Source organism: Phocoena sinus, chromosome 21, assembly GCF_008692025.1.
Source record: "Phocoena sinus isolate mPhoSin1 chromosome 21, mPhoSin1.pri, whole genome shotgun sequence".
In the NCBI taxonomy this organism is placed as follows: Eukaryota; Metazoa; Chordata; class Mammalia; order Artiodactyla; family Phocoenidae; genus Phocoena; species Phocoena sinus.
In genome coordinates, this window is record NC_045783.1 from 10,958,763 (window position 1) to 10,982,300 (window position 23,538).

At 47.4% G+C, this 23,538-nt stretch overlaps 1 protein-coding gene across 1 annotated transcript in view; it reads right to left on the bottom strand.

The window, feature by feature from the left end:
• DLGAP2 (DLG associated protein 2) overlaps window positions 1-23,538 on the bottom strand; it is a 145,789-nt gene that overhangs the window by 37,130 nt on the left and 85,121 nt on the right. The window contains exons 4-5 of the mRNA XM_032618450.1: window positions 16,003-16,150; window positions 10,881-11,100 (exon numbers count right to left, since the gene is read on the bottom strand). Of these exons, the coding sequence (XP_032474341.1) occupies window positions 10,881-11,100; window positions 16,003-16,150 (368 nt within the window). The remainder of the gene's footprint in view (window positions 1-10,880; window positions 11,101-16,002; window positions 16,151-23,538) is intronic.

Here is a 23,538-nt window from a genome sequence, read left to right on the forward strand (position 1 = left end):
CACATGCAACCTAGCGGGTTCCCCGTTTCAGCCACGCAGGACACCTGTCAATCCTATTGGCTTCAGCACTTGGACCTTGGGTTGTAGGTTTGAGAGAGTGAATGGGTTTCTTTGTTAGCACTACTCCCCAGATGCTTGCCGTGTGATGCCAGAATTATGCTGAGTGGGGATTTTCTTGGCAGAAGTGGGTATGGAGACCTAGATTTGGAGCAATAGTAATGGAGCCTGTATCTGTCCTTTCCCAAATATCTCTGCTTCAGAGACTCTGTCCCCACGCTCCTGTCATCTACATACGAGGGATGCAGATGTAGGCTCTGAGCATCCTTTGAGAAGCACACGGCACCTGCCTCTTCAATGACCCCAAGTGCCAAAGTAACTCATTTCCTTTCGGCACCGTCTGCCACCTAGTACAAGCCTTTCAGAAAATTCCCTCACAGTGACAACTAAGCCTCAGTCTGCAGGGAAGAGTATGTGGGAGGAGACTTCTCTGTCCCACAGTTAGGATCTAAGTCCATGCCGTAAATATTCGGAAGAGAAGAGAACTTAGAGCATTTCGTGAATCATAGCCCACTTTGTAATAACTCACCATAGGGATCAAATGTTAACTACCAAGTATTCGCAGAGAAAATTTGAGCATGGTGATTATCTATTTGCAGGTGTGTCCAGAGCTTCTAAATCTATTTCAAATTCTGTTTCCCTTCATTTCATGAAGCATCTCTTTAGTACTTTAGAGACATCAGACACAAAATAAAAATCCGTGGATTTGATTCCGTTAATTGTGTGACTGATCAAAATGGCAGTGCAGGAAAGACCTGCTATAAACCCATAAACCGATAAAGAAAACACCAGCTGTCCACTAGAGAAAGCGATCACAGCACACACAGACAATTTAAAGAACTGGAAAGGTGGCCTTGTCCCATATTTGCCGTATGGGTTTTTCTCCAGGAATTCAGCGGACCTACACCTGTTCATGCCAGAAACGAGCACTGTTCCTTAGCTGGCGAGCCTTTCCCTTCTTATGTCTTACACTCATGGTAACACTGGATACGATCAATCAGTTCATTCTTCCTTATGTAAAAAAGTAATAAACTTCCAAAAAGTAATAAACCGATAAACAGAAGTATAAATGTTCTTTACGATAAATCTGCTGGGAATTTCAAAGCTCTCCCGTTATTTGTGTTTAAAAAGCACAGCATGGCTCTGCATCTTAGTGGCTATGTTAGGATGAAATAAATCCAATGTAATTATTTATTTTATAAAGGAATGCTTTACACATATGAATATGTGTTTCCTGTGGTCCATAGAACTACTTCCTTACAATGTTTCACTGCCACCTATCTGTCATCTGAAAGGAATCCAGGCAGATATAACCCAAATCCCTAAAACCATGAACCAAGCCCACCATGTATATGTGTATAGCACTCTACTTTTCTTGGCTTCTGAAAAGGGGTTGAAAGATTAACCTCAACCTCATTCAATCTCTTCCTCCAAACCTGGGAATGTTAAAATGGCCTAAACAAATTCTGTTTTGGCCTAATACCTCTACTGAAAATAAATGATAACCAGCCAGCACTAACTATAAGGTCGAGTTTTGAATAGCTCCAGTATCTTCGTAAAGGCAAAAGGAAGTTAGCGGTGGAATTTTTTCCTCACTTAAAAAATATTTTGAGCTATGTGTATTTGGCTTTTGGACATCCTCAATGTTAGAGAAAGGCAGTTCCCTCAAATTCAGTTATATGCCTGAATAATTCTTACCTTTCCAGGGAATCAAAATCAAAATTGGAAGGATCACCTGAAATGATTTTGCAATTAGTGGGCCGCTAAGGACCTCTTTTCAGAAGTTCTCAGATGTCATCTGAGGGGTAATTAACAGGCATGGGTTGCTGCCATTCTGGGAAAACCTCTGCACTTGACCTACATTGCAGGATAAAACTTCGGGATATTATTTGTATGTCTTTTCCCACAATCCTTCCCGTTGCAAGCAGCTCTGGGGTTCCTCTCTGCAAAGATTTTGTTGGGGGAAGGTAACTCCAGCTTAACCTTGTCTTGACTTTGGTAAAAACCTAGACAACAGAGGTTGCCCAGGGGTCAGCGGGGAGAGGGCAGAGAGCAGAGTTCTGCAGAGAATGGCGGCAGGAGGAGAACCTGTGCGTCTCTGAGAAGCTGAGTCCTGACCATGCAGTGGAGGCCCAAGGACCCTGAGGCCACACGGAAAGGGACACGGAGACCTTAGGGCAGCGGGTGTCTGTGACCGGGGGCCTCCAGATGCCTTGATGCCACATGGGAGTCCTGGCCTTGTAATGCCCCGGGTTCACCCCAAAATGACCAAGGCTGAACACTCAGAATTGGTATTGAACTGATTTAAAGAAAATAAACTACTGTGTTATTTCTTGCCCAGCTAAGTTGTAGGTGATCCACTCACATGTCACACTGAATATCTGATAAAGAAGTTGGTGGGTACCATGAGTTGGTACCGTCCAAAGAAAAACATCCGAGAGAAAAAGCAGAACGGGAGGTCTGAGCGAAGGGCTTAGCAGAGGGGGAGTTTAAATACTGAATTTTAAATATTAAGTGAGTGCAAACTGTTAGTGTAAATAGATTTAAATATTTCATACACTGTAAATTCTCAAGTCAACCGTTCTTACATTCAACAAATATTTACTGAGTCCTGTACAGCCCAGGTGTACAGATCAGGAGACTGGGCAAATCGAAACTCAGCGGCAGCAAATCCCAAAGTGCCCAAGTGTGGTCCTGACCTTGGCTGATACTAGGGAATACAGTAACCAAAGATCAACGACGCCCCAGAACCATGGGTTTGTGCACTGTCTTGGGCAGGATGTGCCAGCCTGTGAGTGGCAGCCTTGCTTAGTAGTGACAGCGGCATTTGTGATCTCCAGCTGCTTTCACCAGAGCCTGGTGGGGTAAGACTGGTCATGTAGCTGCAGGTGCCCGTGTGGCCAGCGCGCCATCAGTGCACCATGAAAGACCCCACCCCGAGCACACCTCGGGCCTCCTCGCCCTGCGGTGTTTGCACACATGCTGCTGCTGCTATCAGAAGGCACGTTCTCTGTGACTAGCAGTGAGAGGACAAAGAAACCCTGGGCCTCTCTGGATGCATACTGCCCCCCTGTTGTGTACTGTGTCCTTTGATGCAAACTGAACACTCGTGGGTGGTAAACTCCAGCCCCTGCTCTAGAAGTCTCTGATACAGTGTCTAACAGCCCCTAAAGGTGCCCGCTCTCGTGGCAGTGGAGGAAAGACAGTCAACAGTAAAAGTTAAAATAATTTCTGATATCGATTATCTATAAGGAAACCCAATACTGCAAATACTGAAAACTGCACACATCGAGCAGAGAAATCCTACTGTGATACCTGCCGCCGGGCTGTGACCCGTCAGCAGCTCGGTCAAGCCGACACCCTCCTTCTCAAGACAACGTTTTAAATTCAAAAACTAAAATGCAGAGGATTAAAAAGTTACATAAAATATAATCATCAAAATGTTAAAAATGTTTGTGATATGTTCCTGTCCATTAATGCAGTACATGATGAGATCCGGCAACGGGACGAATAACCACTGTAATTTCCAAGCCTGATGAGCGTAAACGGTGTTTTCACGATCCCTGCAGGAATCGTAGGGCGACTCTGAACTGACACTCCCGCACGCTGAGTTAGACGCGCTGCTAACATGAGCGTGTTCCGTAGCATTCCTAACCCAGGGCATTGTGAGTTACAGTTAGACGTCAGAAAAAATAAAGATCCACTTTTTATCCCAGCTCAGTTCATGTGGCCCCGAATTCCTGGATATATGAGGGACCCCCAGGGGCCCATGGATTCCAGGTTGGGGACCTCAATTCTGGAGCCCGTGGCCTCTGTGGGGAGACTGTTGCCAGCTTCCTTGTTACAGTTTCCTGCAGGGCGTCAGCTGCAGACCCGCCAGGTGAGGGTGGGAACCTTCTCCCTGGAACTACATGCCCTTAACCCAGCGGTCAGGATGAGCTCCGGGCCCTGCAGCTCTGCTTCTGCTGAGTCCTGGGCCCTCCCTCAGCCAGCTGTCTCTTGGTTGCGTCTGATGCTGGGCCTCTCACTCCCTCCTTTATGGTGATGGACACTGGCTTCTCCGGCTGCCACCCTCGGTTCTCTTCCTAGACCAGAATTTCACTTGCCCTCCGGCTCAGGCATGCTGACAGCCCTGGTTAACGAGTCACCCATCCAGTGCCAACCCAGTCCCGGCAGCGGGGACACTCTCAGGGACTCACCTGAACCGCCAAGTGGGACTTCTTTTCTCTGATGTCCCCAGGCCCCAGGGGAGGGTGTGGCCCCCAGAAGGTAGCATTTGCTGCCTTGGGTGTGAGCCTGGGCCCGCATGTCCACAGGGAGCACACTGTCCTGTAGGCCGGCTCCCTGGACGCGCCTAAAACCTGTCACGTGATTGTTGGTAACCGCCGGCCTTCTGAAACGAATAGTGTTTTCATACTTTTAGATCTACCTGATTGACCATTTTCAACGTAGCTTATCAACATCTGTGAAAACGCCTTTCATCTTAATGAACCCTCCCCCTGCCCCGTCCCCCCAGCCACAAGGACAGAAGATTCTGATCCATCTCGTTAAAGTCCAGGTTTTTGCCAGAGAGAGAGAAGGCCTGCTGGTGAAAATTCTCTGTGTAAATACTCTGACCATTTAAAATACAGAACCTGAAGAAATATTCTTTGGAGATACTGTATTAGTCACGTCCGTCCAGAGAAACAGACCAAGAGAATGTATCCATACATAGAGAAAGAGGTTTCTTGTGAGGAATTGGCTCATGTGACTACGGGGGCTGTCAGGACCGGAGGTCTGGGGGGCCTGTCAGCCAGCTGGGAGAGACAGCTGATGGGTAAGTTCCAGTCCGAAGGCAGGCAGGCCCAAGACCCAGGAAAAGCTGATGTTTCAGTTCAAGTTCTAAGGTAGGAAAAAGCAGATTTCGTACAGTTGGGCAGGGGGAATCCTCTCCTACTCCGGGGAAGGTCAGCTTTTTGTTCTGTTCAGGCCTTCAACTGATTGGGCACGGCCCACCCACATTAGGGAGGGCAATCTGCTTCACTCAGTCTATTCACTCAAAAGTTAACTTGTCAAAGAAACACCCTCACGAAAACACCCGGAATAACGTTTGACTAAACATGCAAGCCTGGCAAGTTGACACATAAACTTAACCATCACCGGTATCACACATAGAATTTTCCAACGTTCCTCAGCTGGAAACGCCTTAGTCCTCAACCACTAGTCCAAAGCAAACATCAACCAACCACTAGCAAACAGAATGGGAAAGACAGTGATAGCATAAGACAAACAGGCTTCAGGCAGTCTCCTCTTCCCTTTCTGAACGATGCTTCAAAGGATAATTTTTCTTAAAGGCGAATTCTCCAGCAAACAGAAATACCTAACAGGAAACCATTTTGTGTAAGTCCAAATACACCACATTAAATTGTCAAAGTGTTTCTTGGAAACCATAAGCAAAGAAGAAAAATCTGAAGTTGCAAAAGTAACAAGTGCATTATATTTTTTAGTGCATTTTAAAGATAATGTATGGAAAATTATTAAGTCCAGATAATCAATAAACTCTGTGTACATACAGGACTTTATGCACACATTTCTCTGATTTCCAATGTTAATTCTTTTCTACCTCATCGCAAGGAAAGAAAACTAAATCCTGACGGTGGATGATTTGATTGAAAAGCATTGCTACACTCTTTCTTCCTGAGAGCAAAATTATTTTCTTTTCAAAGTTCTTAGAATATTTTATTATTTTGTGAATTTAAATAACTTGCTTTAATTTAATGCTTTTTTAACTAACATATTGTAAGAAATAAAAGCCATAGTATCAATGCTTTCTAAACATATTTATAAGAGGATGTAAGTATACGCAAATAGTGAATATAATTTGCTACCGTAGCCTAAATGTTTTGCCATCTCATATCTCTATATCTTTAAAAGGGAAGTACATTTTTTTTATTTTTTATTTTTTTGTGGCCAAGCTCACGGCCTGTGGGATCTTAGTTCCCCGACCAGGCATTGAACCCGGGCCCTCGGCAGTGAAAGTGTGGAGTCCTAACCACTGGACTGCCAGGGAATTCCCAGTACATTTTAAACATAAATGTAAGTTAGGATTTTTTTGTTTTAGTAAATATGTACTTTTGTTGGAACTCATCTGATGAGGGATAGGAGGGAAGGAATTAGATGAAGAGCAAATCAGTGAAGCCTTCCTGGAGGAAATGATTCCTGCGTTGACTCTGAAAGCATAGTTAAGAATTAGGCAAAAAAAAAAAAAAAAAAATCCGAAAAAGCAAATTCTGGCCTCAGCAAATAGGATATGCCAAAGCCCAGAAGTGAGAGACTGTGAGGAGGGGTGAGTGCCAGGCGAGGGGGTGAGAGGGCAGCTGGGGGCCAGGCCAGGTCATCCAGGTCACACACTGAGTACAGACACCGTCGCCTCGGCTCATGGAAACCACAAAACCATGGGGGTACCAGGTGGGCAGTGCTGGACCAGGCTGAATTTTCAGAAAGTTGGGTGGAGGGTGGGTGAGAAGGCACTTAGGGGACCAGCTGGAGGGCTAAGCAGAGCTCCAGGTAAGCACGGCCAGGTGCGCAGCAAAGAGGGGGATGCAGATGCAGGGGGCGGGCTGCCTGGGAGGCCTGAGGGGTCGGCCCCACAGCGTTTGGATCTCTGCAGGATCCTAAAATCTAGCTGAATGATTCATTCATCCATCCGTTTCTTTATGCAAGCATAAATTAATTCATTGAATCACCGATTATTCAAGACGTAGGATGTTAAATGTTAAATCCGACTGGTTCACTTCTCCACAAGTTAAACAGTTATTTCTTATAGTGACTGATCACTCCTGCTGTCGTGATGGCCCCATGGAATCCCCAAGGGTCCTGGCTCGAGGAAGGAAGGAGGGTGGGAGTTGGAGGGGATGTCATGGGGGAACAGGCTGGAGTCACGTGGCCAGAGCTTAGGAAGGTGCCTGACTGCACACGATGGAGACTGTCTTGGGAACTGGAAATCATGATGTGTGCTTCAGGGACAAGGTACCATAGAAACATAGACAACCAAATAAAACAAGGTTTATGGCTGTTTCCTCTGTCGTGCTTTGAATGGATTTTCCCTTCCTTGTAACGACTTCTGGAATCAGTTCTGACATATGTTGAGACAATTTTTGACCCAGAGAAAAATCAGTATAATCTAATTTTATAGAATTTTCCTCCATGATATCAATAACCTTCTCTCCCTAGGAAAATCGGGTGAAATGCATATTTAGACAAGTAAATCTATCTGATAAATCATTTCACAGATGAGAAAGAAACCATGTGTGAAACGAAAGTAGATGTTTTCAAAGCCACTTCATTTAGCGAGAGGACCCTAATCAGTAAGTGGATTTTTTCGTAACAAGAGAAATAGTGGGATGGAGATACGCCCAGGTTGCAGGTCCCAGGGCAGAGCAGTGGATTCTGGTCCTATTTCAGCTCCCTGGAGATTAGATCGCAAGCATCTGTTTCAGCTGAATCACCACCGCCTTGAAGGGTTGAGGGAAAAACCGGTGCACTCAGCCCCCCAAACAAGCAAAACATTTACTAGCAGCATGAACCTGGCAGGGTTGAAAATAGAATGCCTAGCATCAGAAAATCTACAAACAACAAATGCTGGAGAGGGTGTGGAGGAAAGGGAACCCTCTTGCACTGTTGGTGGGAATGTAGATTGACACAGCCACTATGGAGAACAGTATGGAGGTTCCTTAAAAAACTAAAAATAGAGCAACCATATGACCCAGCAATCCCACTACGGGGTATATACCCTGAGAAAGCCATAATTCAAAAAGACACATGCGCCCCCCAATGTTCATTGCAGCATGATTTGCAGTAGCCAGGTCATGGAAGCAACCTAAATGCCCATCGACAGATGAATGGATAAAGAAGATGTGGTACATATATACAATGGAATATTACTCAGCCATAAAAAGGAACGAAATTGGGTCATTTGTAGAGATGTGGATGGACCTAGAGTCTGTCATACAGAGTGAAGTAAGTCAGAAAGAGAAAAATAAATATCATATATTAACACATATATGTGGAATCTAGAAAAATGGTACAGATGAACCAGTTTGCAAGGCAGAAATAGAGACACAGATGTAGAGAACAAATGTATGGACACCAAGGGGGGAAAGTGGCAGGGGTATGGTGGTGGTGGGATGAATTGGGAGATTGGGATTGACATGTATACACTAATAGGTATAAAATAGATAACTAATAAGAACCTGCTGTATAAAAAAATAAAAAAGAAAATAGAATGCCTAATACATATTCTAAAGCTCTTAATGAGGCTTTCATGCATATGGTTGATATTTAATTATTATTAGAAGAATATTAATACTACATATTTGCATTCATATAGGTGAGACAACAAAAGAACACCAACTTTCATGTTTCAAGCTCAAAAAGAAACATTTAAATAAATCTTATGCTTCAAAATAATCACCGGGAATGTCTTTGCAAATAATGTTTTTTGGGAATTATTTTCAAAAGCTAATTTTAGAAGTATAAAAGAAAATCAATGTGTCAAAATAATCTCTCTCTCTCTCCACACATATGCACACGTCAACCAAGGATAGCTATTAAATGTTATATGATCTTCCAAGCAGTATTTTAACACAAAACCATTGAAACCCTGTTTTTGCCTCTCCGACAGGAGACTCTGAATCTAACTGGAAGTTCAGCTTTAATAGAAAGTGGGCATTTACATTGTGCTCACTTGCACGCTTTCGTTTTTCTACGTTTTTCCAGACAGAGGTTTCTCATTTCTTTGGTATTTTTCACAGTCTTATTAAGTAGGCTACTGTTGCATGCCATCTCAATTCTATTTAGGAAAGAAATATAAATATTCAGTTTACAATGCTTAGAGTAAAACAGGGAAGGGAGGAATTAAGGATTCACCTGCACCTACATTTCTTCAAAAAGGCAACTTGTAATTCGATATCTCAATTATTTCAAGGCAACTCGCTATTTCTCCTAAGGTTTTCCATCTCTTCTCTTACTTCCCAGACCATTCCCTAACTCTGGAAGGCACGCCTGCTCTCTGGCTCTACCACAGTCTTGAGGAAACTGTGACTCCATAACTAGGCCAAGATCCAGGAGACACTTTGAAGAGAAGCATTCTGGGTTTTTTTTTTGGTGCACACATGTTGGGAATACAGAAATGTACTTGGTTAAATGATACGTACATAAATTAGAATTGTAGTCTGAGCTCTGCACTGGTTCTTATATTACCTCTATGAAACCTGTTTTATTTTTATTCTTCCTGGAATGACAGCTCTATAAAGTCATTCCCCACTAGGTAATTATTGTTTCAAAGCATTTCTGAAGGCCAGGAGAGAGCTTAATTGTCACTTGCTCGCAGGAGACACTCAGCGAATACGGGTGACTATATCAGTAATTACCCCTTAAGTGTGTTTTTATAAACTGCAAGGACGGTAAGGCTCGTTACTTCCCTAAGTTTGCTCATTTTCCACCCCTACGAGGGGCAGTCCCCAACTTCACGGACAACAGGGTCCCCAAGGGGTGCAGTCCTGCCACCCACAAGCCCCCGACGGCCGCCCCTGCAGCCCCGCGTGGCTCCCGCAGGGCCGGGCTTCCTGAACAGCACCCACGGTGACTCCCGGCGTTTCTTCGCAAGGAAGGCCCCGGGCTCAGCCGTCGGAGGGCACCACCACCTCCACCCCGGGCCACAGGACAACATAAAAAGATCACCGAGGCCCACAGCACTCTGCTCACTAATCCTCAGGCTCACCTAATCAGTTACTCAGAGCTACCACTTCTCTTGGACACCACGGAGAACCGAGAATCTGACAAGCTAACCTGCCCAAGGTCTTAGAGGGATGATGGAGTGGGTTTGAATCTGGCTCGCCTTGCGTCCCACCTACAGGTGCTGCGTGGGACAGCAGAGGTTTATGGCAGCGGCCTGAGGCCTGCAAGTTGTCATTACATGCAGTCGCCCCAAAGTTGTGCTCACTGCCTTGGCTTCAGACACACCCAGCTCCGTCCATGGCGTGGTGACACGGGCCCTCCCCCACTCTGGTCCCCAGTGCTGTCACCTGAGCCAGCTTCTCTCCAGTCCTTCCCAGAACTGTCCCTGTTCCCCCTACCCCACACGACCGCAGGTCCAGATCTCACACTCTTCGCGTCACCACTGCTTGTGCCTGGGCTGCTCGGCTTGGCCTTTCTATGCGGCTCGGCGACTCTGATGCTGGCTGTTTTAGGGGTGTGCCCAGGCCATGCTTATTCACTGTGTTGTATAAATAACCATAGTGCAGTGATATTTAGTTTAGGTGGTAAATTTTCAAAGGGGTGGATGTGGTTTTCCCTAAGAACTGAAGGAAACTGTGACCTTGAACCTGCACAGCCCCGAGAAGATGAGTGAACTTACACTGACAATCGATTTGCTCTACAGCACTGAACCCTGGTTATGGATCTCCTCACCAGGCCACAGAGACTCAGGCTGGACCTGCACCGAAGGACCCTGGGAGGCATCGCACGTCAGCTGAGGCTTTCCTGCAATCTGTTAATCTTTGGGATTTGAAACACAATCACCATCCAAATTTTCCTATATAAAACTTTATGAAGACTCTACTTGAGTATTGTAAAGTACCTTGACAAGCAACAGATTTCATCCTAAGAAGAAGAAAGGTTATCTATGAAAGAAATGTTTCAAAACATCATTGCAGACAGGACCGTGTCACAAGCGTAACTGGGAAGTGTCCAAACATTTGGAGGGTAACTTACACCCACTCCTCGCAGGACAGAGGTGGCACATGCCTGTACGTGCCCCCGGAAGGTCAGAGGGTGTGCCTTACCTGCCGAGGGTCTAGCAGTTGAGCTGACGTCAGAGGGAATCACCATGGGGATACGTTCATCGTCTTGGGAGTAACCAGCTTGAATGGCTCGGAGGTAACTGTGACTCCGCGTGCGGAAGCCTCCCGGGAGGTCCAGGGCGTCCATGGCCTGAGACTCCACTTCACTGAAGACGGATTCACACACCGACTCGAGCTGCCCATTGACGTCCGCCTCGCTCATCTGGAACGACCGACAGCCCGGGTGATGGCGAGACCCAGCCGAGGTCATCACGGCCACGTCGCAAAAGAAAAGAGAGCACAGGTCACCCCCACCTTCACTTACCATCTTCCATTTTCAGCGTAATTAATGTGAAATCAGCACTGGGAATCGTTACGCTTGGGAAACAGCTTATTGTGTTATTTCTTACAAAACACTAAGGAAAACCGCCAACTCCCAAGATGTCCTTGAAAGCCTGTGGACCCCGAGGCAGAACTTTAAAGCATGGCTGGTAGTTACCACCAGCGCAAGAGAGACGGGGAGCTTAAGAGTTTCACACGCTGTTCACAACGTTAGTCTTCCCTCTTTCTCCGTTTCCAGGTGATGCCTTTGCGTCCTGGACTGTTTACAGCTCAGACAACCCCAGGCGTGGAGGCTGTACCCGCGAGACTCATGGAAACGGCTCAAGCTATCTCACGCTGCTTCCTCTCAGCGGCCTGGAAACTAGCGCCCAGCTCGGCAACGCGCTCACATCCTTGTCCCAGGAGAGCAGCACAGGCCCGTGTCCGGGGCGGTGCTGCTGGGTACACACAGCACGGGTATCACCTAAACTCCGGCGGTGCTGTTTCCCTCCTTCGGTCTGGGACGGTAGTGCCTGCACTTTGTTTGATGGTTCCGCAGGTAAAGTCATTATTTTCAAGCCTGAGATTTAAGTTCCAGGTAGAGAGTCACCCTGGGGACCTAAACGTTCCAACTGTATTTAAAAAAGAAATGATCAGGCTTTGGTGAGTGGAGGGGTCATAGGAGATGTGCACGCAGGGGCCCGACCGTCGGGTGAGCTGAGGGCCTCCATGTGTGCAGTTGATGGCGGGACATACCTTCTGAGGTTTCTAGGTGGTAACGCTCGTGTGTTTCCCAGGAGCCAAGTCTAGAGGTTTTAACTGGAAACCCAACAAAGTGACATAGAACACTAATGCAAGGTTAAAGAGCACGGGGTGGGGGAGGGATGGGAATTTTAAGAACGAAAAGCCCCAGTTGGGCAGGTGACGTGCAGCTGCTCCCAGGCCCAGGGTTCGTGGGCAGAGGCGGGGGTGGGCCTGGGGGGCTGGTGTTTGCCCCGTGGTTGGAGGGGACTTGGATGAATGGCCCCGCCTTCACTGCTCCTGTATTTAGGGCCCACCCCCCGGGGGGCACCGTACATGTTCACACGGAAGTGTGTGTGGGGATGCCTGCGGTGACCCTGACACGGGAGAGCTGAGGCTCTGGGGGGCGTGGGAAGGTGTGAGTGGAATCAGGGCTCAGGCAGAGGCCACAGACGGGGCTCGTGGAGGGGCCCGGAAACCTGGGCTGGTCTCCCTGCGCAGGCAGACCCTGCTCTCCGAACCCCCCTGCTCCCCAGCACCCAGTCACCCCTCCCAGCCGTGTCCTTACAGCTGCCACGACCTGGTCACTGTCTCAGCCCAGCACGTCCATTAGTCATTCATTCCACTGCTTGAAATGTCACCCACAACTTCCTGAACACCCCCGGTTATGTTGACAGGTAAATTAAAAAGTATTGTTTTAAACACCAAATTAATCCTTTTCCTCTAATTGTTCACAGAGTAAAAGCAGGTAAAAGAATCAGATTTCCCCTTCAATAAGGAAGACACCTTCTGCCCACCTCTAATTTCACACTTGGGTATGGGTCCTGGCTTCTACCTGAGATGCTTTACCTGGCTCCCCTGCTTCTACCTGAGATGCTTTACCTGAATCCCCTGCTTCTACCTGAGCTTATTCAGGAGCTAGAATAATGGCTCTTTTCCTTTCACTGGACAAATCCCAGTGAGAACAGCCCATGGAGGAAGGTGCTGAGAGGGACTTAAAGGCGGGACTGCTGGCCCGAAGCCCAGGGTAAGAAAGAGAATCTTCAGGTTGTTCAGTCAGAAAAGACCAGAGAAAAATTACTGGGCGACTGCATCACCCGAGGGTGTCTGACGTCGGAAAGAGACACAAATTCAGGGCAAAGACGAGTGACGACACCCCACCACGACCGCCTTGGGTGCCTAGTGAGGGAAACGCATCTGAAACACTCGCACTGGTCTGAAACGACATTTTCTGGAGTACAACTTCCTTCCAATCTAAGTTTTCCCTTATGTGGAATTATATCAAAAAGGCTCAGATTGTGTTATGTCATTTACGTCAAAGATCCACGTCAGACAACCTGAAAAAGCCAGAAACAGTCATGCTGCCAGCGTCCACCAGCTCCAGGACGCAGGATTTCGGTGGATCCCTCCCTTTCTGCAAACCCGCCTGCGCCCAGGAGCTTCTCCATCGGGAAGAGACACTGTCGACCTTGCACGTGCATTCCACAAACGAGTGATGGACGTTTCCGTGAGGACCATTCGGCCAATGCTTCCAGCTACAAAACTGATCAGTGAGGTTCTAGAAACGAAGGGGACTTTTTTTTCACCCAAACAAGTAGTTGAGAAGGATCTCAAACTGGTCTAGACAGGAACTGAAGTGACCTGTTCTCTGAGAGCTGATTCGTTCACTAGCTTGAGGGAGATTTGGAAAAGTGGGTGTTTTGCTTGGCAACTCAAACCACAGCTCGGGCCCACTGGAAATGTCCCAGGAGGACGTTAAGCCAGTGCGGTAAATAACCAGTGTGGGCTGAAGCAAACAATTTCTTTTGTGAACTATAAACGCAGGAAAGCACTTAAAGTGCTTCTGGAGAATGTGGGCACCGAGAAACGAAAGAAGAGAAAATTGGGAAGATGGTGAGGAAGGTGACTGTCCCGTTGGTAGCAGAGAGGTCGACATACAGCTGGGGGCGGGCTCCTCGGGCGTCAGGATGGATGACAATTCCAGAGCAAGCATGACGGTGAGGGTATGGGGGCCCTGGGACCGTGCGCACAGCTGCTAGGGGTGAAAGATGGGGCGGCCGCTGTGACAAACCATATAGAGTTTCCTCAGAAGGTTAAAACTAGAACTCCTGTCTGATGCGGCAATGCCACTTTTGGGTATACGTGCACAAGAACTGAAAACAGGGACGTGAACAGACACTTGTACACCCGTGTTCACAGCCGTGTTACTCACAGAAGCCAAGAGGGGGAAGCAACCCAAGTGCCTGTTGATGGACAAACACAATGTGGTCCATTCACCCATGGAACATAATTCAACCTTAAAAAGGAAGCGAATTCTGAAACAGGCTACCGTGCGGATGGACCTGGGGGAAAGTGAAATAAACTAGACACAGAAGGACACATACTGTATGTGTCACTCGTGTGTCCCTGGAGGCCTCAGATCCACAGAGACAGAAAGTAGACGGTGGGCAGGGGCTGGGGGAGGGGAAAGGGGAGTCAGTGTTCAGTGGGGACAGTGTCAGTTTGGGAAGACGAGAAAGTTCTGCAGATGATGGCGGTGTTCGCCCAACAATGTGAATGTACTTAATGCCTCTGAACTGGACACTGAAGAGTGGTAAAGACGGTAAATTTTATGTTATGTATATCTTACCATAATTAAAAAAGGATGCGTGACAGAGAGAAGCTACGATCACACGGAAACAGCTTTTCAAAGATGAGAAAAAGATAAGAGACGACGGCAGGACCTGACACGGAGGAAGACAAACGTCCTTCCTTCAGTGAGGGAGGATGCAGGGGGCCCCCCTGCCCCCGTGCGGGTCTCCTGACATCCCCCTGCCCCGGCACCCGTCCTGATGTGCAACAAAGCATCCGCCGCAGCCCTGAGCCTCCCGGGTTCCTGGGAAAAGGGAGCATCGTCAGAATCATCCGAATGGTGGATGAGCAGAAACAAAGTGAACGCAGACTGTCTAGGGACCGCGACCTCAGGAGATTCGGCCAGGCGGGGCCGCAGCACAGATGCCGCCCCAGGGGCAACAGGAGCAGCTCAGAGACTCACTCACGCCCTCGGCCTCGGGACCGTTTTTTTTTTTTTTTTTTTTTTTTTTTTTTTTTTTGCGGTACGCGGGCCTCTCACTGTTGCGGCCTCTCCCGCTGCGGAGCACAGGCTCCGGACGCGCAGGCTCAGCGGCCATGGCTCACTGGCCCAGGCACTCCGCGGCATGTGGGATCTTCCCGGACCGGGACACGAACCCGTGTCCCCTGCATCGGCAGGCGGACTCTCAACCACTGCGCCACCAGGGAAGCCCCTCGGGGCCGTTTTGTCTTCCCGCCCAGGGAGTCGGCGTAGCTGTCCCGTCCTCAGAGCTTGCCCGCTCCCATGACAATGGCCACATTGTGAATCCCAGGGCGAGACTGAAAATATTCCATCGCACCGGCCATACGTTGGGTCATAGGCACACTGAGAAGCAGGCAGCGGCGTGCACGAAGCGGCGACTAGGATGTGAGGGGTGCGGAGGGCCGGGTCCAGGGGGGGAAGAGGGAGAAGGTCTGTAGGGACGCGGTGAGGCCCCCCCGGCAGGTCCTCCTCTTCCATCTGGGGCCTCCGTCTCGCTCAAGCAGTAAGAAGCCAAGGGGAAGGTTTGGACACACCTGCCACCTGGCATCTTCAAAGCATAAGGGAGGGTGTGACCTTGCCGTCTTTCCTGGAGCTGAGAGGGTGTCTGTCCCCAGAAACACCAGCAAACTTGGGCAGCTGGCGCTGGGAGACCCTGTGTGTCCCCTCGGGGTGGGACCCAGACCCTCCACATGGGGGGCGTGACACAGGGAAGGAGGCTGCTCAGCACGGAGTGGACGGAGGGGACGGAGGCCGAGACGGCCAGCTAGTCAGCCACCCCGGCTCAGAGCAGGTGGGAGAAAGAATGACAGAGCCATAAATGCAGCCCCTGCCCCCCGCAATTAACCTTATAATGTTCCCGGGGGTGCAACCAGGCCAGGATGACTCCAGGCTGGAATGTGCGTCTGCTCGCGGCCTGCGGCCCTGGCAGGGGCTGACTCAGGGCGGGGTGGGAGGGCGGAGGGACCCCACCTGGCTGACGCAGCTGGCCTGGCTGAGGGTGCTGACGGCCCGCATGTAGCTCTGGTTCCGGGAGCGGAATTTCGGGGAGCTGTAGTTGGCAGAGGGGTCCAGGCTGTGGCCGGCAGGCCCGTCACTGGCAGCTTGCAGGTAGCTCTGGCTACAGGAAAGACACGGAGAGAAGAGAAGAGGCTTCCGTGAGCATCGCCGCAGGGCCTGTGCGAGCATCGCCCGGAGGCTGTTACCAGACTTCGTCCTGCGGTGGACACACCTTTGCCTCATGTAAACATGCCTGACAGACACTCGCATAGATGCGATTTCCTCAAAAGCAATAGGGGAGCCTATTTACGAACTTGCTTTGAAACCTGACTTTTTATGATCAGGTAGTGACATCAGGATCACTTCACATAGAATAAAAAAGTGCTGAAAGCACAGGTAACTCACACACCATAAGGGTGAATTGGGGTCAAAAAACCATGAGAGTCTCATAAAAATCATGGTAGCTTTTAGCAACTTTACACACTCAGAAAAATAAAAGAAAAAAAATCAAAGGCTTGCCTTCAGTTTTAACTTAGGAGAAGTGTGCAGATCACGCGATACAGGCAGAGAGCAGACCGAGAAATCAAATCCACATTTTGTTATCGTAATGACCATTTTCTCTCAAACAGCTTAAAAAATCTATTTCCTCTGGTATCCCTTCTTGTTATTTTGCAAAATGTGAGAAGTACGGGAAAACCTTGAGGGTGTCTGGCACGTAGAAGCTTCGGCTTAGCTTACGTTTCTGACTAACTGAACTCCTTTCAGGTTTTGGCGACAGACTTTCCACACTATAGTGAGAATTCCTCTTATTTGACCCCAAACTGGAATAATGTGGACACAGATAATGAGTTTATTCTTCTTTCGTATTGCAGATCACAATGGGAACATGAAATAGGATCAGTGCACAGGCCTGGGTATAAAAACGTGTATAAATATCAGGTTGCTAATTCTGACTCTGTACTTGGCTGAAGAATGTTCCCTTGTTTTTCAAAGTAAATTCTTGATGTAAATTGTTTTCTCTGTGCCTTACTTCTTTAGAAATGGGGCAGAAGAGAAAAAAATGGGCTCAATGAAAAGTTCTGATTAAGCAAAGCCCATTTCTTATAAAGTCATTACTTTGGGTAAAATTAATAATATGTATTTTTAGATATTAATAGAATACAATTTATATCATAACTTATTATAATAATAATTTTTGTTTTAAAACCAGGTGTATAACATATTCCAGCTCCTACCTTCCTTCTCTCTACTCAAAACAAAAAAACAAAGAAAAAAAAAGAAAAGGAAAGGGAATGGGAGAGAAGTGAGTGTGGAGCCAGCTCTGACCTTGGCTCGTAAAGGGTGCAAGCCCCTGCCCACGTCCTCGTCAGCCCCGCTGCTCCGGGCCGGGGTCTGCACCAGCACGGCCGCGGGTCCCTTTGCGCCTCCGTGGGCCCGCAGCTGGAAGCAGGCAGGTGTGCGACCACCCACAGCGCTCACGGCCGCCACGTGGGGCGCAGGCTAGCTTGGACGTGACCTCGTCAGCCTCACCTGCACCGTGTTTAGTCCAAGGCCACCTGCAGGGGCCTGAGCATCGCGGCCTCGGTGGTGTGTGTGGAGGTGTGCTGCCCGGACGCTCAGGCTCTCAGCCTCATGTTTGTGTTTGCAAAAATGAAACCTTTCTGGGTTCCCCTCTCCTTCTGTTTCCTTGAATCGCTGACCTCACACTACGATTTCTACCTGTTAGCACTTTTAGCTTCCTTCCTTCCGATAGAAGAGCTTTCCCTGCTGAGTAACACCGCTCTTCACCGTTTCAACATTCTCAAATTGAAGTTCTGAGAATCTTTAAGAGAAGGGCTGTGTCTTCTTGATCTCTGTATCCAGATTTCCAGCCCACAGCCTGGCTCCGTGAGCCGGGGGCTGACTCAGAACTACAGCAAATGCCCCTTTGGTGGTGGCTGGGTGGGACCCACACACGATTCCATGTATTTGTGATTCTACGTTTCAAATACATTTTAAAAAACTCCCAACCATCTCCTTATTCCAACACAGGGTAGCCCCTTAAAGAAGAGCTTCCGCTATAGAAAGCTAATCAGGTTGTTTTCTTTTACAGACTCAACAACAGTTAACGTTTGCTATACACTGTTATGCTGGATCCCTGCAAGCTTCTGACCCGGTACCAACCCATTCAGCGCTCGCGGGAACCCCACACGGTAGGGCCTCGTTGTGCAAACAGGCAGACCGAGGCGCACCTTGCCCAGGTGCCCCCGGGGCGAACGCAGAGCTACACTCCGGGGCCAGGCAGCCTGGCTCCGAAACTCACACTTTTAGCCCCAAGATTGCGGCTGGTGAGTCACAGGAGCAGACGGCCCGAGAGGTCTGGTCCTCTATCACCAAATGCTTTACACAGTTAAAAAAAAAAAAACCCAACTGTGCCTCATTAGGGTTAATAGCACTTTCAACATTTTAATAGCTTGGCATCTTCTAATACTGCCCAGGAAGGCCAGCGATCCTCAGGAATCCCAGACCCCAGATAGATCAGGAGCTGAGACGGGGAGGAGAGTCGACGGTGGAGGGGCAGGGCTGCCGGGACCCACTGGAACCGGGGCCGGGACCCCAGGACCTGTCCCTCTCCCTCAATTCCTGACGACGGAGTTCTGCTCTTCAGAAATCCGTCTTCGGGAGTTGATACCACTTTGAAGTTCCCTTGAAGCCCCCCAGTTATACCCTCCTACTTCGACATCCCAGTTGTCAGGCGTGGAAATACATCTTCATGCATAGACTTTCCGGTGGCTCAGAAATTCTTAAGAGGAAACCACAGAACGTTTTCTAAGATAACATGAAACATTTTTTTCCAGGTTTTTTCCCTTTCAAATGATGCCCACGTTAGACAGTCATATGTGCGTAAATGAGATTGGCAACCTATTTTGGAAAGCTGTAAGAGTGAAGAGGAGTCGTATAAAAGAGGTTTCCTAGTTTTCTACTTCTTCCTTTCCCTCTGCAGACTGTGTCAGAGTTGTTTGCTGGATCACAGGCTCACAAACCTGTTCTGTGACTCCGGATCACTGTAAAAACAAATTCACGTAACAAAATACATGCCAGGCCTCTGTATCCAGCTATTCAGATCCACGTGGATATGCTTGAATATTCAGACAAAATAAACAATTCTCTTTTTGTCACCTTAGAAAAACAGTAAAGACTCTAAGTAGGTGGTATGAAGGAGAAATAAAAGAAAACAATTTTTTTCAAACTAAATGTGTTTATTCTAGATACAGAGGGCAACTTTACATCTTTATAAATGGAATCTGACTGGAATGGCGTGCATATATGACCACTGTCTTCACTGCATTACATGGAGAATGGAACATTCTAAACATCATTACATCATAGGGGTGTGAGAGTGTGTGTGTGTGTGTGTGTGTGAGATACAGATGTGTGTGCTACTCCTCCTACAAAATGGAAATTATTCTAATGTCTTTCAGCATGCATGTCACATACGCTTGCAATTAAGTGATTTCAGAAAATTTTTTTTCCAGATTATTTCCATATTTAGACTAAAAGGGTCCTTTAAGCTTTAATTGGAGTCGCAGGAGATGAAGGTGTGCTTGTGCCCTAATTACACCATGCTGGGCCGGGGTGTCTGTTGGTGACAATGCAAGCGCTCAGACCCTAAAAGTGACCCTGGAGGACCTGGCACTCGGGGCCTGGGGACAGCTGAGACCTTCCCGCCTCTATGGAGGCTTCTGAAACGGGTCAGGAATCAGGCTCAGAATCAGGTTCCTTCACCTGACTTGAAGGCTGGCGGGGCTCACGGAGGAATGGCTCATGTCACGTGGCTGGAAACGCATCCGGAGAGGAGGTGGCTGACGTCCGGGGTTCATTTGCAGCCCGGAGTCCGTGAACTTCCTATACTCTGCCGAGGCTGCCCTCGCGTCCTGCACTTTCCCCTCGTGCCTCGCTCGACCGTTTGCACCTGCCGCTCTGATTCTGCTCCTCTGTTCCTCACATGCATTATTATACTGACCAGCACCCCCTACGGGGTAAGGCCTTTGTACCTTCCCACTAAATTCTGCAGATTTCCTCGAGCGGGTGCAAGGAAAAGCGTCAGGCACGGAAGACAGCAAAGATGGAGGAATAACTGCTGGATAAAAACGCAGGGCACCCAGTTGAGTTCGATGTTCAGAGGAACAGCAAGTACCTCTTAATATCAGTATGTTCCAAACGTGTCCCAAATGGGATATCCCCATACTAAAAAAATGCACTGTTGACCTGAAACTCAAATTTCACTGTTTGTCTTTCTTACATCTGGCAGTGCTACAACGGAGGTGTGCTCAGGGTCATGGTGTCGGGGACGCAGACGGGAGCGTAGGTGTTCCTAATGCACAATGTCTGGGAGTTTGGTAGAAACGTCTTAGGACACACCTGGGGGAGCTGACGGGGGCGGGGGGGGGCTGCTCAGATGGGGCCCTCATTTTTCCGGGTCAGATTTTGTCCAAACGAAACATTTCAACCGTTTGATTTTTTTGAAAAGAACAAACCTAGGTGAAGTCATCAAAAGAACATATTTTTTTCTAAAATAGAAATCAAGGAATAGAAAAATAAATACCACTACATTGTGATAAATTGAGACAAACTGATACACGTGAAATGCGCAGATCTCATATTCAGGACTCAGGGAACTCTGACAGTTTCTTTTCTGTAACCCTCCCCCACATGCTCAGCGGCATTCTGGGTTGTCACTGTTCTCAAGCTGAGCCATTGGACTGAAAGTGAAGTGGTGTCTCGTTAAAGTTTACTCCCCATTTCCTGGATGACTAATGACGTGATGATTCGTTATTTGTACATCTCCTTTTGTGAAGTGACTTTTCAACTTTTGACCCCCATTTTTAATGGTGTTATTTGTCTTTATAGCTTTGTTTTGTGGGAGTTCTTTATGTATTCTGTATTCAAATCCTTTGTCAGATATGCATTTTAAACATTTTCCTTCACTTTGTGGCTTGCCTTGTCCCCTCCTTATTGGAGTCTCTTGGTGAGCAGAAGTTTTAAATTGTGATGGTTAGACTCACTCTTCTGTCACATTGATATATTCTGTCTTTTTGTGTTTTCCTTATCCTGAGAGATTTCACCTCCCGCGGGACAACTGGAAATGCCTGGAGATATTCTGTTGTCACAACTTGAGGGGGGGTGGTGCTGGGCAGAGGCAGAGATGCTACCAAAACTCTATCGTGCACAGATAGTCGTCAACTGAAAAGAGTCGTCTGGCCCCAAATATCACTAGTGCTGAGGTTGAGAAACCCTGGTCTATTCTGACACCAATAGCTCTCTGTCTTAAGGGCAGATGGTCTCCAACCCAAAACAGCATCATCCATATTCTTCTCCAGTGAGTGCACATTGGGCATTCATCAAAATAGACTATATTATAAAACAAACCTTAACAAATCTGAAAGAACAGAAATCATACGAAGTATGATCTTGGACCAAAATAAATTAAACTAGAAATCAATAACAGAAAGATTTCTGGAAAATGCCCAAATATTTGAAAGTTAGGTGTGCAGTGACTCAATTTCGATATGAAAACAGGTTCTGAAAAGCGACCTGTTTGGTCCATCTGATTAGACTATTTGATGTCCATGTGATGAGTATTTGTTCATCTTTATTAGCAAGGATTAAAAGATGAGCAGATTATCAAGACTCCTACATCTTTTGGTCAGACTATGTATTTTGGCAGAGTATGTGAAGAAGAGACTCAGTTTCTAACTGAAGAACTCTACCTTTTCTCTGTCATGCTGAAAAGCTGATATATATATAATACTATGTAGGTAATATTCCTCCCCTTAACTATGCCTTTCTTGGGTTTGTGTATGTTGAAAGAGATAATATCTTTTGAGGAACTTTGGCATGGATTTGGTTTCAGTTGTTTTAAGGAATAATTAATGAAATGCCTTTATCAACTTTCCAAACTTTGTTTTTAATATATGAATAAAACAGACCAAGGAGCTGGATCTCCTGCGATACTCACATGCCTGCTACCCATCAACTAAAGCTATCATTACTGTCTTGGACAAAGTGGCGGAAGATAAAATAAAATCTTTGTGCGAATTAGTCAGTAGGGTCTGACACATGCTAACGATGTTGCTGACTAGCATAGCACCTCAGTATTTCAGCACCTTAGTACAATAAATTTCAATCAGTCGACAATAAAGTGAGTGTTTCAACTAGAAAAAACAAAGACAAAACAAAACAACATCAGTCTTCTGAACTGGTTCAAAGAGAAGTCTCAATGGAAATTTAAACCTGTCCTGTACAGATAAGCAAGGGCAGGGAGAAAATCTAGAATGAACCATGTTGTATTAGATTACAGTCAGAGACATCGGTATGAATTCATGTTCGGCTTGATACAGATGCAGATGGGTAGACAAAGTAAATAATTATAGATAGAAGCGTGTATCCCAGCTCTGCCTGCTAAGGAAACCAGCAGTGAGCACACCCAGTGCCCAGATCTTGGTTTCTAAACACCATTCTCCTGAAAGGCAACAGGGATCCTTGAAGAGACAGCTGGTTCCAGGGCTGGAAAAAATCAGATAGTGCAAGTTGTCTAACTTTGTTCTTCTTTGTCAAGATTGTTTTGGCTCTTCTGAGGTCCTTTGCATTTTCACACACATTTTAGAATCTTCCTGTCCGTTTCTCTAAAAAGTGAGGCTGCTTTGAATTGCATCGGCTTTGACTGAGTTGGCACTGAAATGACCTCAATCTGCAGAGAATTAACATCTTAGCAACATTGCAGTTTCCATCACAATTTCTCTCTCCGTTTGTGTTGGTCTAATTACATGCATACATGCTACATGTATACGTGCACATCTCATACATATACAGTGAATTCACAGATAAATGTCTCACACAGATATCTAGCACATTCATAACACACTCCAGAGTGTATGGCTGCTTTCTGTAGCAGAGTTAGTTCTCCGGAGCTCCTACCTGGGGCGTTTTATTTTTACATAATGTGGTGGTGGTTTTTGTCATCTGTTTGGCTCACAGACGTCTCAGTCCTTTTGTTGTTGTTTGTTTAGAGAATTCGCCACTGTGACAGGCGGAGGTGGGCTCCTCTTGCAGGACTACACACGTTAACTAGTTCCTTTCTCAGACTCCCCTGGAGCCGGGGGAAGGGCACATGACCTACGGTCCTCTGATGAGATGCATTCCCCCAGACCTGGGTGAAAGCCAGGATCACGAAGCAGAGTCCACGCTAACGGCGGTATCTCGTTTACAAGGTCATGTGGCCGGGGTTCAGCCCGTGGGTGTCAAACCGAGAGGTGTCTACACAATGGGGCTGGCAGGCACTGGCTTCACTACGGCAGTTCCCAGTGAGGCTCTTTCCCTGCTGGAGATCCTCCCTTATTTTCTCATACATGTCCCTTCTGCTTATTTTAAGAGCCCGCTGCTGAGTTTATGACCCTCTAAGCCCTCTGTGTGATGATGAAACTGTGTTTCATGGATGCCGAGTATTCCAAGTGGCAGCTGAAGCCACAC